At 37.0% G+C, this 16713-nt stretch overlaps 3 protein-coding genes across 4 annotated transcripts; 1 reads left to right on the forward strand and 2 right to left on the reverse strand.

The window, feature by feature from the left end:
* Positions 1-340: 340 nt before the first annotated feature.
* Positions 341-12469, forward strand: LOC116291114 (protein cornichon homolog 4). Of its 2 annotated transcripts, XM_031698235.2 has the most exons (8): positions 341-875; positions 1933-1986; positions 3148-3259; positions 9282-9434; positions 9775-9843; positions 10258-10370; positions 11125-11265; positions 11537-12469. In XM_031698235.2, exons 4-8 carry the CDS (start codon positions 9363-9365, stop codon positions 11592-11594), a joined length of 453 nt encoding a protein of 150 aa, XP_031554095.1. In that variant the 5' UTR covers positions 341-875; positions 1933-1986; positions 3148-3259; positions 9282-9362; the 3' UTR covers positions 11595-12469. The 2 variants fall into 2 exon arrangements, with proteins under 2 accessions (XP_031554095.1, XP_031554096.1); XM_031698236.2 differs by lacking the exons at positions 341-875; positions 1933-1986; positions 3148-3259 and having other exon boundaries at positions 9210-9434.
* LOC116291111 (protein FAM161B) lies at positions 3975-8953 on the reverse strand. Its single transcript, XM_031698231.2, has 4 exons — positions 8333-8953; positions 5214-6417; positions 4918-5124; positions 3975-4704 (listed from the first exon to the last, which is right to left on the reverse strand). Exons 1-4 carry the CDS (start codon positions 8865-8867, stop codon positions 4362-4364), a joined length of 2289 nt encoding a protein of 762 aa, XP_031554091.2. The 5' UTR covers positions 8868-8953; the 3' UTR covers positions 3975-4361.
* LOC116291113 (uncharacterized) lies at positions 12107-16174 on the reverse strand. Its single transcript, XM_031698233.2, has 6 exons — positions 15474-16174; positions 14898-14999; positions 14339-14508; positions 14105-14209; positions 13398-13508; positions 12107-12804 (listed from the first exon to the last, which is right to left on the reverse strand). The coding sequence occupies exons 1-6, from the start codon at positions 16084-16086 to the stop codon at positions 12634-12636; spliced, it is 1272 nt and encodes a 423-aa protein (XP_031554093.2). The 5' UTR covers positions 16087-16174; the 3' UTR covers positions 12107-12633.
* Positions 16175-16713: the final 539 nt, after the last annotated feature.

A 16713-nucleotide genomic window follows, 5' to 3' on the forward strand; every position in this document is an offset into this window, starting at 1 on the left:
GATTGATTGACATGTGGTCGTGACTCTCTACGTCATATTGAAGATGAATCTCGATCATTCGCGGATAGCGTTGATTGTGATGCAGTTGTCACAAACGAAAGCAACTTACCAACTTGACATGATGATTAAACTCACTTGAAATTTATTCACAAAAACATCAACATGCAATTTCGATCAATAGTTGATTCATTTTAAAAAAAATAATAATTATCATAAAAAAACTCAATACTGATTCCAGTACTATTTCTCTTTACAGCCAAGTAGTATCTGCTTGAAAAGAAACCGAATCTCACAAATAGAAGTAATTGAAATCAAGATTAATATTTCTCCGATTTGTGTTATCGCATGGCGGTGAACAAAAGATATAAGGCCAGTCGCTAATGGTCGCCCGTGGAACTTCATTATAAAATAGATGATAATATCCAATACTATGTTCTTTTACCATCTACAAACAATACCTATAATTGATATCCATTTTCAGGTAGCAGTATCTTTTTATAGCTGTATTGATCGGACCTTACGAGTGACCAGTCAGAATATAAAGGTTCTACTCCAATATGTTTCCAAAGCAGCAAACCTGAAAATTTTAAACTTGCAAGAATCACGCACTAGAGTATTTTTAAGGCCTAGATTTTCACATTAAAATTGTAAGCTGTATGACTAAGTTTTAGAATCGGCCAAGAAAAAGGAAACCTTTCAACCGCGTTTCGATAGGCATTTTGGTCTGTATGTACGTGATGTAAGTCCTTAAGTTTGACTGAGAGTTGGTCCCACGACGACAACAAAAAAAACTGCAATAAGACACCGGTTCCGGATGTGGGAAATCACGTTGAATGGAGAGCAGAGAGGAAACAGAACTGACGGAAAAGAATAAGGTATTTTGATGATGATCTTGGTGATTGTCAAGATCAGTTTTATCCGCGGTACATGCGTGGTTCGCATGGAGTCCCGAGTGGATCAAATGGACGAAGGGGGGATTATTTCTGATTATTTATTCAGTTCGATGCGTTGAAACGTGACACATACAAATATTTATTAGCGATAACTTTTATTAACGATTACTTTCTACTAAATGAATACGCTGCCTACTGAAATTCATGTACTATTTATACTGAGTGGGCTTTAATTTCAGGTCATAGGCCGATAGATAATCGTTATTATATTCGTAGAGGTCATATTTGATACTACACTATAATAAGAGTGACTACTGGTATAGACTGTACTAAATCAATAGCACAAGTAAAAAAAGAGAATTCTACAGGTGTAGTAGTGTTGATGTACCTGATAGTGGTGGTGTTGGTTGTGTGCGGTAGTGATCTTGATGTTAGTCAAATGCTGAATGACAGAATAGTGAAGGTTCTTTGCATAGTATTAGTAATGGGAGATGAATCAAGATAATAGTATTGCCAAGTAACAAGTGCAGCTCAGTCATGACGTTTCTGTGCCAACGAGAGCAGCAAACCTTAAAAGTGTCATAAAAAAGCTCCTAAAGTTCTGAGTTGCATAGTGAAATCCCTTTCAATGACACAAACACAAACGAGGCGTAATTTATCCCATCCAACATTTACTATTGCAAGTTTGGCAACTAACTGTTCAAGACCTCGAATTACCGGCCTCTTGACTAAGACCCCTTGCACTAAAGCTAGTCCTTTGAAATCTTGGATCACAGAGGAACGCTCCCCAGTGTCGTAGAAACAGCTGTTTATCTTATGAGCAATGCTCCCAGAAAATCCTCTGACTACAGACGACACTGGAATATTTACAATACATTAGTGAAGATATTATTTTAGGTGACGAGAAAGTAGTCATAGTAAATTGGTGTCGCGTTTGTTACAAAAAAAAAAAAAAAAAATATATATATATATATATATATATACATATATTTACTAATAATATATTGACCCCCCCCCCCCGTTTCATCGTCATCGTCAGGTGTACACCACTCACTATCGAGACAGCCCCTTCAAAATTTTTTGAACACGGAAGGTCAGTGTCAAGTCACTTATTAATTATTCACAACCACAATGTTTGCAGCTTATAGTAAAGCCATCCATCTTATTCCATTTTACCATTAAATCTTAAATCTCTTCATCATAATACACGTGATTAAAAAATGTTGTAACATGGGACTAAAAGTTGCTAATGATTTTGTGACATTTTTGCTATTTTTAGCCTTTTAAAAAGACTGCATCAGAGCAGTGCAATGGTTCGTGCAAGACCATATTTGCATAATTGAAATCACTGCATCAATATATTGTATGATACGCGTGGACAGCACGTGATCACTGCGTGATTTGATATGCACACCAGATGGCTCAATACGTGCTATTTCCCATAAAACACTAATAAGGTGTATGTTGTTTGAAGCGACCTGTTTCCTCGGTAAATCGAATACTACCGAATACTGCGCGAGAAAATCAAACCCCGAGCAAATGGACACAAACAACCATTACAGCGCATGCTCGGCCGTACCGGGTGGATCACATGACCGAGATGTTTGTCGATTATTTATATCAAATGACGGCTTGCAGCTGCTTATGGTTGCTACCGGTAACGGCGTTCAGTGCCAGCCAGCCAGTAAGATCCTGTACGCGCGTTTCTATTATTTACTGACTTAGATAGACTGATAGTCGGTTGCGCGTCCCTGTATGCACACTATAACTCTCATACTAAATTCTTTAGGTACTAAAGGAAATATTAATAATTACTTCCAAGAAGATGACCTCATGGAAACCAAGGGACAAGCTACGGCATATTAAAATCTAGACGCTTTTCCGCTTTGAATTGACCTCACATCTCGAATCAGTAACTTGAGCTAACTCAGAGGGTGGCGTTGCGTGAATTCCCAGCAAAGCCTCTGTAGTACTGAAAAACCTCTTATATGCGACCGGCCACATCGGAGTGGTCGGGTTAGGCAAAGATGGTCGGAGTGGTTTGCCTGACCATGGGATCTTTCTTCCTGGCCGGAGAATAGTATGTGTGCTTAGAACTAGTTTCGATGAAATATCATCAGAAAATCAAATACTTTTTTTGATCAGAATGAGCAATATCTAATATTTTTTTGATCAGAATGAGCAACCAATCCAAATGAGCGAGTACCAAACGCATGTGCCTGGTCAAATAACGGCGTTGTCATTGTTATTTTAGGCTTTACAAACTAGGACAAAGAGAGACGACGCTGATGTTGAAGTCAGCTCTAGTTGGCAAACAGGAAACGGCTTTCTGTCATGCAGATTTTAAAGAACAACAAAGCCCTATGGTAAATATTATTTTTTATCAATATGAAATTTTACTTTATGATAGTTAGACATAATCTTACGATATATAACATAGGAAACCCGGGGGGAGGGGGGGGAGGGGGGTACTGCCCTATATTCGCAATACGTGTACGTCCGTGCCGCCAAACAGGGCATGGTTTACAGCAATTTTATTCTGGAACAGGGTTCAGCGGCACATCCCTACCCTATACGGGCAAGAGTACCCCCCCCCCCCGGGATAGGAAGTTAGCGCTCGTTTCATTTTTCCGGGTTTCCTGGCAATGAAAGAATTCAGGAATTGATGTGATTATAACACTTTATACGCCGAATCGAAAGATGACGACCAATTAGAATAGCTATTGTTCTGGACTGACTAGCCTCTCATACATGTGAAAACGTTTTTATGATTGTACACGAACGCGAAGCTATGTCAGTCCAGAACAATAGTTATTCAAATTGATCGCCATATTTCAATTCCGTGTCAGCAGTAAAGCGAAAGGAATTCATAAAAACTTTGAGTAAGATAGCACTGCTTAGATAACCTTTGCATGTTTGTATGAATGGTTATCAGTAATAAGCAGGATCGTGTATGAAGTACGTTTCCTTAAAACACATGTTCTCGCTAAGAGTCCTATGTCTACCTTAGGAGAAAGGGGGGGGAGGAAGGAATGAAACACGGTACCACATTAGTTATCATTTACAAGATAACTTTCGTAAGGGAAGTTAAGTTTTTTACTGGGGGGAGGGCTGGGGCTTCGACGTCAATTTTTTACAAATGGTTGTAGCCATCTCTCTTTTCCTCAGTAAAAAATTCACGACCCCCATATTAACTCAACAATGAACTAGCTCTCGTCAAAATAAAAAAACTGTGACCCTCCACAAAAAAAACCCTTTCCTCTTAAGCCCCAGCCAAGCCGTCTATAAGAGGGATAAAAGGAAGACGACTGAAAACCCCTGGGGGAGGGGTACGGACAAACGCTGACAGCTTTGACTGGTAAGAAAATGTGGTACCGTGTTCCAAAGACTTCATTTTTTTCTCTATCTGATAGTTAAATATTTTATAATTATAAATATAGACTAAATAATTAAAACTTGGGCAAATCATCACGAGTCATACTCTATGTCTTCGTCGATTTCACTATCGTCGTCTTTGCGGGATTCCCGAGGGTCTTTAGATAATGATCCCGTGGTATAATGTTCAGTATCGCTATCACTAAGCTCATCTTCACTCTCTGCGTCAATGATCTTTCCATCCTTGGTCACCAGGCTTCTTACAAGTTGCTCGTCCACGCCTGCGCTTCTTAGGATGTCTTCGTATTTTCTTTCCGCGCATCGTTTTGCGTTCAGCTGAGATTGACGTTCGAACAACAGCGGTCTCTTCTCTACACGACCTTGAATCTCCTCCAGTTCTTGCTGGTACTCTTCTCTGCGAGCCTTGTCGGCTTCCCTGGAACAACAGATAAATCTTGTTCAGAAACTAACTAATCTGGTAGGCTCAACATGGCAGCCGCAACAATAACATTACCAACAACGAAAGGGGAGCAGCAGCAACAGCAACAACAAACATGGTAGCATCAACGGACCAACGACGGCAACAGTCCACCACAACCAGCAACAACACCACCACCATCGACAAGAACGACAGTAACAGTTAACGTACCTGAAGCTCTTGATCTTCACATCAGAAGTCTTCCTAAGCTGCCAGCTGTTATCATTAGCCATTGCTTTTCGAGATACCACTGAACGAAGTTGCTTGAGTCTTTGTTCTTTTCTTCGTTTTTCTTTGAGCTCTTCTGTTTCTTTTGCGCGTTTTTCCTCAAGGCTCTGACGAATCTTGCTGTCTCGTAGGCGAGCTGATTCTGTGGTGCTAGTAAAACGAAGACAAAACACAACGCCAGTTTGAGAAACTTATTCTGATAACAATTACAATTTTCATATGATATATTTCTTACTTACCCGTAAGGAAGGATGTCTGATGAATAAGAGAACGAAGCGCTTGCTGGTCGCTCCCTACTGCTTGCTCTACCACTTGAAGGTGTTTCTCTACTCAAAGATCTGGCACTACTAGGTCTTTCTCTACTGCCTGATCTTCTTCTTGACCACAGGCGGCCATCCGCAGAACTCCTCTCTAGAGTACGTGATTTGCGCATGCTCGATAAGGCTGTCGTACGGAGGTTGAAGGGCTCTACCACAGTTGGTTCCCTTTCTTTCTTCTTCTTTCTCAATTCTTTGTCAAACTGAAATTGTAGATTATCGAAGTCAGGTATTTCTTGGTTGATTTGTGGTCTGAAGGTGTGATCTTTGGTCATGAACGCTTTCTTTTCCTTCTCTTTCATAGCCTTGTTGCGCAACTTGCCGATCGTGTACTTTCTGCCACGCCCTTCCATGTTCATTGGAAGACGAGAGTTGGCAAGAGTTTCTTCAGCTCGCATTCTGACCTTAATGGTTCGATACTCATCCTGTTCTGCCAGTTTATCTGCCAAGGTTAAGTCAAACAAGTGAGCTGGAAAGGGATTTGCTTTGAAGATCTTTTTCTCTTTTTTCGGAGTCAAGTCCGATAGGCTGCTCAGAGATTTCGATCTTGTTAAAGAACGCTTTTGTTCCTCTCTTTTAACGAAACTAAACGGCTTCTCGGTCGACTTCAAAAGTGCTTTACTTGTTTCCTTCACGTACTGTCTTCGAATTTCATTCTGTCTTGTGATCTCGTCGTATAATGGTAAGAAAGTCGTAGCGGGAACAGGCTGGGAGCGGAATTTTTTCTGCAATTCCGACTCCTCCTTTTCCTTTTTCAGTTTTAATTCTTCTTCCAAAAGTCTCTGAGATCTGGTTTTCTTTTCTTTTGATTTCCTGGCTTCTCTGATTGTCATGGTGAATGGTTTGGGTATTGTTATACAGGGTGACCAGGTGTCGAGTGGTTCGGAGGCTTTAGGAGGACTGGATGGATCTCTGGGGTAGTCATATACTGAGAAATCCTGCCATAAGCTTTCCACGGTATCCAGTGCACTTGATCTATTGGGAAGCATTTCTTTGTATAGCACCCGTCCATCCCTGCTCTGGGGTCGTTTCTTAGGGAGGTCTAGTTCTTCTTCTGACCAACTGTCATTGTCACTAAGGTCACTATGGGATCGTCTTCGGTTTTGTCTGTCATCGTCTGGTGAACCTTGTTGAAAAAAAAAAATCATTTTAAATTAAGAAACCCCAACATACCATAACAATCAGTTGGGTAGTAAGACCACAAGATCATTTTTGAACGAAATGATTGTCAAGGAACGATCATGTTATACAAGAAATCACTTCAGCGAACGAGAATCCTTTAACAGAATTTTTACCACTCTAGTTATTTCCATAGTAATAGGAATCAATGACCTCATATGTCAGTCTCGATAACCTCTGCTTCCTTCGTTCCCTATTCTATGTATGTATGTAGATTCAGCATTAGAAACAGGGGAAACCACTTAAGTTAATGTTAACTACATACCCACCAATGGGTGAATGAAGAATACCACACTTGATGGAATGGTATTTCAAATATGAATATTATATCATAAACGTTGCTATGAACTCCATGATTTTTAATTTTGGAAAATCAGGAATAGCATAGATTGATGGATTGGACTGTAGTTTGGTTAACTGGATCTTGAATCGCAAAAACAAAATTATCAAAGTTTCAGCTTTTAAGAGGATACTGATAATCTTAATGTATAGTTAAAACATGTCCTTACTTTAAAATTCGATTTATGCCTCTAAATTCTGAATTTTGAGAGATTGTTTATTTTGGAAAATTTGGAACCGTACATGGTTGGACTGGACTGGACTTCGATTTGCTGGATTTCGGATCGCAAATTTTTTTTTACACCTAATTTACAGCTTTCATGCTATGATTTTCATTTTAATATTCCTAAATAGCAATTTTATGCTGAAATTTTTGAAACAAATTATAATTGGAAAACATCAACAGCCTCTTGGTTAGCTTAGTTGGTAAGAGTGTCCGTCTGTTGTGTGGAAGGTTGATGTTCAAGTCTGACCAACACTCAGGGTCTTAAAATAACTGAGAAGTTGCTGCCTTCATAATAACATCTGCAAATGGTTAGACCTTCAAGTCTTCTCAAATAAGTACTTAAAACTGTAGGCCCTGTCAATCCTCCTTATAACCCACTATATATTTTAAAGGTGGGCTTAAAAGACCTAAAGATGCTGGTGATTACCAACTTCAGTGCTAATAAATACTACAGGGCCTACAGTAATTGGCAAAAGCTGTTATGGTACATGTGCTGTGTCCCTGTGCTCAGGGAAAAAGTTAATAAAATAAAATAACTATGTTTATTGTGATTTTGAGAAACCAATACTGGTTTGTATTGGTGTAAGAGTTAATAAATAAATTGGGTTAATAATAGTTAATACGATCCCAGGCTCCTAAGTTGCTTTCAAACTTATTTTTTATTCCTCTTTTTACTAATTGTATTTATTCCTGATGAACGTAACAAAGCTTTCAGTTATCGAAATCCATTCCTGTGAAGTAGTTGGGTTATAAAAATATATAAAAAAAAACCTTCTGGCTCACTGGAACATCCACTGATAATGTTCTTGGATTATAAATTGTTCTCATAATATTACACGTGCCCTCAAAGCTTCACTTCTTGGCTGTCTTTTGTTTTTAGAACCATTTCTCATCTTCAAACATTATCAGCTGATATGCCAGCCACTAGAATGGGTTTATTTACTTTATCATATTTTAAGTGTAAGGATTTGACCAACATTTTGTATAATAGATTGAATTCCCACTCCTGGTCAGGGATTTCATCTAATTGGAGCAAACATCGTATGAGTGATTTACCAAACGAGCTATCAAGGCAGCTATTGAATAAAATTAACATGGGGATAGGGGGTGGTGGGGAGGGTATGGCTCCAGCCTCCTTTTATGATGGATTCTTTTCTCTTTTCTAAAATTGACTTTCCTTAGGGGGAGGGGAGCTAAGATTATTACTCTAACTCAACTACAGGTGCCTTACAGTAAAAGACAAGCAACCACAAAGCTTGCCCTTTTGATTCTTAAAAATTTATATGGCAAGACTTACCTTGGTTTTCTTTATCCTCTTCTTGTTGCCTGGTAGACATATCTCGTACAAGGTCTGTAGCAGGTAATAAATCACTCTCAAGTAATTCTTGATATCCTACTTCATAAGGATCGTAATCATCTCGAATATATTTTTCAGTAGCAAACTTTTTCATCTGCTCTCCGTCCTCCATGCTGATACGGGTGTTTTCGTCTAAATCAAAACCTGAACTCTGCTTTCCGAGCTCTGAATAATACGCCTTTTCTACTGTCTTTAAAGTCTTCTTATGTTCCTTCTTTAACGCTAATAAATGTCGATAAAAATCTTTTTCATCCATGCCTTGGAGTTCTTTCAAAGATTCCATCATGGCCTTCGGAGTGTGGACTTTAGTTCCTCGACTACGCGAAGACGTTGGCCTTTCTTCGCCATCTGAATGCTCCAAAGAAATACCTCGGTCCGTTCTTTCATTTTCAGTGGCTGGTAGTTTAGTTTTTGGTTTTCTGGGAGCAGTATAGCAGAGGTTTTTTACTACCGTTATTCCATGACTGGTCGCCATGTCGACCTCAAAACACTCTGAGGATTCGAAGCTTGTATGATGTCAAACCGAGGCTGGCCGTATCGATACCTTGGAGACTAGGGATGACAACAAAACAATTTTTTTCCTATTTTTGTTCTTATTTTGTACAAAAATAAAACTAAATGAATATTGAAATAACATAGAACAAAAATTAATGAATGAGAGGAAGAATGAATAAAAAGCAAAAACGAAAAAAAGCAGAAAATGCCACTGAATTCGAAGATTTTTTCAAAAAATCAATCTACTGTACACTATTTTTTCAATTCCTAATTGTTGTTTTTGTTTGCTTGTTGCTTTTTCCTATTAATCTAGAACTCTTACATTTTGTTTATCAATGAAAAAATTAGTTGAAAAATTTCGGAAAAACTCCAAATTTTTAACATTTCCACTTAGACTAGTTCCCAGGTCATCTGCTACATCACGGTCAACATTTAGACCAGGTTGACACTTGATGAACTCTTCGCACGAAACAAAATGTCAGTAGCTGGTTTGTATATTTTTGGTCTGCTCGATGGAGCTGCACTCCTCTTTCTCACGGTATTTTTTGTATCCTTTTAACCTTATATACGTGTTAAAAAATCGTTTACATTCATTAGCTTACATACTACGAACACCACTTAGATATATATTAAAGTCACTATTTAGAATTCTAGACGTAATTTATATCCAATTTATTAATTTAGATATATTTAGATATCTTCGATAAGAAGATTAATTAATAGTTGAAAAGGCACATAACTTGTCAGTATTTCTCAAATGCTTTCTTAAGCATTTCTGTTGACAACATTTGTTGTTTTGTACCATTATTTTTTTACCAGCTTGCTTTAGTATTGTTACAAGATGAAATTCTATTTTTAGGTTATATTTTCTCAACTTGCCGCTTTAGATAATTAATCTATCTGACTTAGAATGCGATTATATCAATGCAAGGACGTGCTGCGATCGTTTGAACATTGTAAGTAAATTCTCTTAGAATAATCTTTTTTAGACATAATATATATGTATCAATGACTATCCACACTATGACAACAATAATTGTTCACCTATTAGAAAAGGGTGTTGGTCAAAAGAATTCCCTCTCTAGAGCTTCAGAATGGAATTATTTCTTTGATGTAATATTTTTAAATTGTCTTGACTCCCTGCAGGTACCTAGGGGTTTGGTGCAAACCTGGGACTACTATGCACCAACACCAAATTCCTATTCGTACCAAAAACTTTACATACAACAATGAGAAATTTTTTCAAATTAGCCAGTGGAGTTAAGGGAGAAGAGAAGGGTCGGGGGACAATGAAAAATTCTTGCCCTTGGTGCATTTAAATTCTGGTATCAATTTTAATTTTGCTTTTTGATGTTTTGTTTCTTTTGCAGTGGGTTATCCCAGAACTTATTGCACATGGCCTCATAACCATGTTGTTACTAGGTTATTTTCAGTGGATATTCTTTCTCTTGAATCTCCCACTTATGGTTTGGAACTTTTACAGGTATTTTACCTTTTTATATTATCCCCATGCAGTACTATCGTCGTGTACGGGTTAATGAAGTATGTTATAGGTTTCCGAACACATGAGTGGGACTTTTGTTCTCTTCACAGACACCAAGAATCGAACTCGGCACCTTCAGCTCCAAAGATCTACTACAATGCCAAACCCCACCCTAACTCTAACCACTAGACCACGAAGCGAATTTGCTTGGGTGGTCTCATTTTTTTAGTCATATTTAAACGATGTATCATCAGCGCGTGCACATAAATATTTATTATAGTTTAATTTATGCTATCGTAGGGTATGACTACTAGAAATTTGAATTTGAATAGAATTTCCCTGACAATTCCCATACACTACGATATAACTCCCCTTGCTTTGCCACTGAATACTGTGAGAAGACTAGATAGCACCAGCCAGGGTTCAAAACTTCAAACTTGATTCATTCCTTTATCTAGGTCAACTAACAACTATTTAGGCCATCACACCTGCCGTGTCTTACAGCTCATTAAGCAGAGGTAGAAATGATATCTGCATCACCAAATGTTTTTTGGTCTTAGTATACTTCATTTTTGCAAGTTACCTATTTATGGTCACATTGGTGGTATATAACAAAAGATCTCTTATAAGCTTCCTTTGTTAAGACAGTCGTCACATGAATTTGTCATACGACTCTTGTGGGATTAAAGCTTGCAAAGGACAGGCAATATATCCTGTAGACCTTATTTTGATGGATGACTTGTTTATTTTGAAGGTTTATTAACAAGCCACCAGGGAATCTTGGCCTTTATGATCCTGCAGAAATCCATAACAGGAGTCAACTAAAGGGTTTCTTGAAGGAATCGATGATAAAGCTGGCATTTCACTTGATCTTCTTCTTTCTATATTTATACAGGTACAAAAAAAAAACAACAAAAAAACAAAAACAAAACAAACAAACAAAAACAAACAAACAAACAAAAAAAAAACAACAAAAAAACAAAACAACTAAACCTGCTTGTACAAATTTAAGTTCTTGTAGTGAGTGTAGAGATATAAATAGTTCTCAAACAATCAGAGCACTTTCACCATGTTCAGCTATGTGATAAAGTTGTATATGAAGTGGTCTTAAGTAAACTTTTACAATAAGTACAAGACATTAATTTTTACCTTTTTTGTATTCATAGTATGATATCAGCACTGCTGGCAGACAGTGATGAAGAGAAAGCGGCAACTGAGCTGTAGGACAGTGGCTTAATCTCTATCTTCCATTTTCTTTGCAACTATCCTTGGAGTGCATATAACATCATAGCCACCATATATACGATGACGATGAATATATTCATCGTATACAAAGTCAACCATTTTGGTTGACTTTGACAGAAGTTAAGGTCTAGTCTTTCGTCATGTAAACCAACATGACAACCACGTGTTTTGTCCTTTTATTCTCATGGGAAGGGACGCACGTTGCCAATTTGATGCTAAAAATAGACCATCCCCATTTGCTTGTGTGCCTCCAGTCAAGGTTGAACTTGACAAAATATAGTAAATTTCTCAAAACATCGAGTCCTACCTTAACTTGGAGCCAATGTTTCATGTTCATTCATGTGAACTCAAATCCAGAGCTTAAAATAACAGCCAATAAGTCATCATTATTGGCCATTATAATTGGCCATTATTTTTAAGCCCTGGGAATGGTCTATTGATAGGTTAAGACATAATTTTCAAATAAGTAAATAAGTAAATAAAGAAAAGTATAGGATTAATACTAGTCTTTTATAATACCTGTGTCTACATACATTGTATTTTCTACATCCTATTTCTTACTTTTACATAAATCATTTTTTCTTTGTTCCTCTAATATTTTCAAATATGTACCTAGTGGATTAAATTCTATAATAACCTATAAAAGTGTTACAGTCGAAATATCTTACTTTTTGTTGTTTTTGTTTTGTTTAGATTGTTGGAATATTTTTTAAATCCTGTATTCCTATAATAAAATTGCGTTTCTGTTTTCCAAGACCCAGACCCATAATATTAAAAGTTATTCTAGAGCTTGTTATTAAACTTGTCATAACCTACGTGGGATTTTTGCTGCAATAAAGTAGATTTTGATGGATGGCAATCAATTTTCATGATGACATAGGGGTTTGAAAAATTTTTTTTCAAGGTCACCTGTTTGGGGAAACGCCTTGATTAGTCCACCAAAAACTATTTTGCTGCAAGAAGTTGTCTCATTGATTCTCCATATGGTGCTAAGAACAAGACTAGAGTAAAAATTGCTCTAAAAAATGAAAAAAGAGAAGACAGAGGATAATGATCTTAGGCTAACAATACGCCTCTGCCTTCTGTAAAATAATCTCCATCCCAATGGTAGATTAATTCTAGTCATTAAGAGTAATACAATGATTATTACAATAATAAATGAGATTCCATAGGAGTTTGACAAGGGGTGCTGAAAAAAAAAAGATTAATAAAAAAATGTTATTGTAACAGATGATTAATGTTTGAACAAAATCAAATTAAACAAAACAAATGACTAAACAGCTGTGCCCTGACTGTATTTAGCCCAGAGGTTGATTAAGAGTGTTGGGTTTCATTTGAAACTAGTTACTTTCTCCTACACCAGTGGCTGCAGAGGCAATGAACATGGCACACCTATGTGTGCAGATGGGTGAATGGTTAAAAAATGAAGATTGGGAAGATTAGAAGATGAAAACCAAGAAAGTTTACTGAGAAGTAATAGGAGTTTGGGAGTTAGTGCCCTCCATCTCTGCAGTCCTTTGTTAGCATTCTAACTTAAGTCACTGATGTGGAATGTTGGTAGAACAAAGGTGCAAAAACATTACTGCAGTTTTCAATATTCTGTGAAGTCAGACATTTCAACAGCTTGTTGTGAAATTGGTTTTACTGCCGCCAGTCAAAAATATAAAAGGTATTTACTGATTATCTTTGATTGAAAGCAATGAAAAACTAGATTTCATTGTGGAGCTAGCAATTACCGATTTTGCAGAATATCGAAAGCCGCAGTAAGCGCAGCCAACTTACTATTGTTTTTATTTTCTTCTTCTCAGCAATACTCTTCAGTTTAGTTTTCTTCCATTTGACCATATATTTAAAAAGACTATTGTATACTGGGTGAAAAGACTTCAATACCTCCTGTTGAGCACAATTAAAGTATTTTCATCAAGATATACAGGTACAGTAATAAATCAAAAGTATATCAGAACCCAGAGGAAAACCTTAAAGCACAAAAGTGAACCAAGCAAAAAAAAAAGGGAGGAATCAGCTGATGTCAAGGATAAAACTCTCAAACACAGCAGCCAATAAGTTTAATTTGTTCTTGGCATTAGAAAAACACTGTATTTACAGGTTAGTGGTAGGAGAAGTGGTAGGGGTGATCATTAGTGTCATTAATATTTCCTGTGTGAGTTTTTTAGGGGTTCAGATTAGACCTTAAATATTACTTTGGTGTAACGTTTTCTCATTCCGTCATACTGTTAGTATACTGGTCAGGGGAAGACTAATATTGTAAGCAGGATGCCTGTCGTTATATGGGGTCCGCCAAGAGTATTCATTTATTTGTTTAATGGATGGCGTATGAGAAGAGTTATGAATATGGATACGACTCAAACAAAGAATCTTATTCTCAGAGAATGACACATGGTCTGTAATGGAAAAACATTGTATGAAAATGAAAAAGGTCTTTGCTTAAACTTTATGTATGGACTGAAAAAGAAAGAAATTGAGCATACCTGGAGTTTACTGCTTTGAGGATTAGACCTGGCAAAGCAGTTGCTTTGGTCCTTTTGTACATCCTTAGTATTTTTCCACAAGGATATCACATATACATATGGTATCTGGTTCACAGAAAACAACAATTGAGCAAAATTAGTTCAGTCATAGTTGTGTTTCTTAATAATTCTGAATATCAAAAATTGCAGTAAAACAGAAAAACACAGTAAAATGCCCTTCCCTTCAACACTTACCTCCCTTGTTGTGGATGTATATGAAAATATGCTCTCTCCATAATGGTTCAGTGACTGGTTCATCTGAATGTGTTTAAGGCCATTAGAGGTTGAACTAGAAAGTTGATGAGCTAAGGACAGGATCTCCATGTTATCTGGATACAATGAATTCCTTGGGACACTATCAAAATCTATTGTAAAAAAAAAAACATAGATCAATATAATAGGCCATGATAGTTTCTTTGAGGTAAGTCTCCAAACCTCTATTCATATATTACAAGTTGACTGACATCTTTTTATTTCATGGGTTAAATGCCTTCACTTTAACGGAGTTGCTTCAGTTAAGTTAGTCATTATTACTGTGGGAGCTCTTGCCTCACCGAATGCAACCCAGGTTTGATTCATGGACTCGTGTGTCATATGCAAGTAGAGTTTATTGGTTCTCTCATGTGCCTAAAGGTTTTTTTTCACCAGTCCTCCCTCAACAAAAATAAACTTCTTAAAGGGCCACAGGTTTTTATTAGTTATTTGCTATTATTGCTACCCTCATGATACGAGGGGATTTATTTATTTCCTTTACCTCTGAAAGGGACTAATATGTTCTCTTCACCAGAATGAAATGAAATAAAGACATCAAAATCGAGCAAGCTTGTAAGTTCTGTTAATACTCGGCATTCAGGCTCTGAGGAAGAGAAGTTGCATTTTTTTTTTGATTTAAAAAGGAAAGTTAGCAAATTTTAATTATATTTGAAATTCACTATTTGGAAGAGTCCTATATTTTCTCTTGTTATGTGCAGAGGGCATGGGTGCATTCTTTCATTTCCATCCCCCTCCACCCCTTCTCCCCTGTCTATCAATAGGAAAAAGAATTTTAAACGAGGTCTTAATAAAAAAAACTATTCACAAGGTTAAAAAATCATAAATGAAAATAAATAAAAAGAGAATTAGAATAAACAGAAAATCACTTAACAAAAATCAGTAATAAATGAATTATGAATTCAAACTTATGGAAATTAAGGACACGTAAAACAGGTTTACATTTACTATACCACCTACAAGGCCAATAAGGATTATAGATTGCCAAATTAAACGCACTTATGATCAAATTAGTCTGAGGCAAACACGAATTAGTCAATAAAGGTTAAAATTACCATACCTACTAACATCTGGCGTGTAACAGACGACGTGGAGCCATATTGATGCAAGTTAAGATCAGCGCCACTTCCAGTTTTTATCCAACAATAATTTTTAGTCTTTTCTATGACTGACCGTCCATCAGGGTTAAATATACCAATTAAATATAAATCTATATTTTCCATGACAAAACGCGTAAAATTAAAACCTGGTGATCCAAATGGTTCTTGTATTCCCGAGGTTAAGTTTTTTAGTAAATATAGCATGCTCTCTACAGGTAAATATTCAGAAGAATGTTCGCCAAAAGACAATAAAATTCGAACTTTTCTCGTAGAAGTCTTTGATTCGGATAAATTCCCAAAATGGAGGACGTACTGAGAAAGCCCCCATCGCGAACGGAATCGCATCTCTGCGTCCAGAATGTTGGGAAATTGAGAGACTAGTTCGTAAATGCACTGATTGAGCTGAGATAAATTATGATAAAAGTCATAGTTTGGGAGATAAATTTCTTTAGACGGCGTCTGGTTGAAAACACCAAAGCCAGTGCCTTTGATCTGGTAGTTTTTTGGTAAGAACGCCAAGAAAACCATCCATAAAAGGACATCAAATAAAATTCTATATCCAGGACAATCCATGTCCTATGAATAAAGCTTGCATTCTAGGATTTCTTTGTGGATACAGGGATCATGTGGACAATCTCCTTCTCGTCCGCCATCTTGATTCGAACACTCACGGCTAAGAGAATGGGACTAGTTAATGCGTTGTACCTGGGTTACCTGGGTTACCTGGGAGATACGAAGAAAGAAAGACAGAAAGAAAGAGGAAAGAAAAAAAGAAAGAAAGAAAGAAAGAAAAAAAGGAAAATTCAGTAGTAATCTTTAAAAAAATTCTTCTAGCCGCTAGCATGCCGTTTAGAATATAGTCCGATCAAGGTTCCGGATACACACAGTAGCTAATCTGTTTCGGTTCTGGCGACCCATATTCTCAGTTCATATCCGTTGGCATTTCGGATGCTTTTGGTCAACAAAAAGAAAAATAAGATTTCTAAATGAAAAAGAAAAGAAAAATGAACGTACTAACTAACCAGTGAGTAGCAAAAGGAAATCAATGTGCTCCAAAGGGAAAAAATATCTTCATCTTCATAGCATTCAGGAAATAATATTAATCCTGCTTCAACACTGACGGACCTTCACACTTTCATCCCTTTGTTCTAGTGTGTTGATTGATGGGTAGCCTGTGATTGTGAATGCCCCGCCCGCCTA

The sequence above is a fragment of the Actinia tenebrosa genome, unplaced genomic scaffold (genome assembly GCF_029948245.1).
Source record: "Actinia tenebrosa isolate PJP-AT-01 unplaced genomic scaffold, QUT_ActTen_1.0 PGA_scaffold8__29_contigs__length_14323225, whole genome shotgun sequence".
Taxonomy (NCBI): Eukaryota; Metazoa; Cnidaria; class Anthozoa; order Actiniaria; family Actiniidae; genus Actinia; species Actinia tenebrosa.

What these genes read in the sequence shown, in the direction of transcription:
- LOC116291111 (XM_031698231.2), bottom strand. Translation starts at nt 8,867, where the DNA reads ATGGCGACCAGTCATGGAATAACGGTAGTAAAAAACCTCTGCTATACT. An exon ending in TCAGACATCCTTCCTTACGG is followed by an intron (nt 5,125 to 5,213) that starts GTAAGTAAGAAA and finishes TCGTTTTACTAG; the next exon opens with CACCACAGAATCAGCTCGCC. An exon ending in GTGAAGATCAAGAGCTTCAG is followed by an intron (nt 4,705 to 4,917) that starts GTACGTTAACTG and finishes CTGTTGTTCCAG; the next exon opens with GGAAGCCGACAAGGCTCGCA.
- LOC116291113 (XM_031698233.2), bottom strand. Translation starts at nt 16,086, where the DNA reads ATGGATTGTCCTGGATATAGAATTTTATTTGATGTCCTTTTATGGATG. An exon ending in TACACGCCAGATGTTAGTAG is followed by an intron (nt 15,000 to 15,473) that starts GTATGGTAATTT and finishes TCTCTTCCTCAG; the next exon opens with AGCCTGAATGCCGAGTATTA. An exon ending in CTCAAAGCAGTAAACTCCAG is followed by an intron (nt 13,509 to 14,104) that starts GTATGCTCAATT and finishes TGTGCTCAACAG; the next exon opens with GAGGTATTGAAGTCTTTTCA.
- LOC116291114 (XM_031698235.2), top strand. Translation starts at nt 9,363, where the DNA reads ATGTCAGTAGCTGGTTTGTATATTTTTGGTCTGCTCGATGGAGCTGCA. An exon ending in TCTTTCTCACGGTATTTTTT is followed by an intron (nt 9,435 to 9,774) that starts GTATCCTTTTAA and finishes TTGCCGCTTTAG; the next exon opens with ATAATTAATCTATCTGACTT. An exon ending in ATGGTTTGGAACTTTTACAG is followed by an intron (nt 10,371 to 11,124) that starts GTATTTTACCTT and finishes TTTATTTTGAAG; the next exon opens with GTTTATTAACAAGCCACCAG.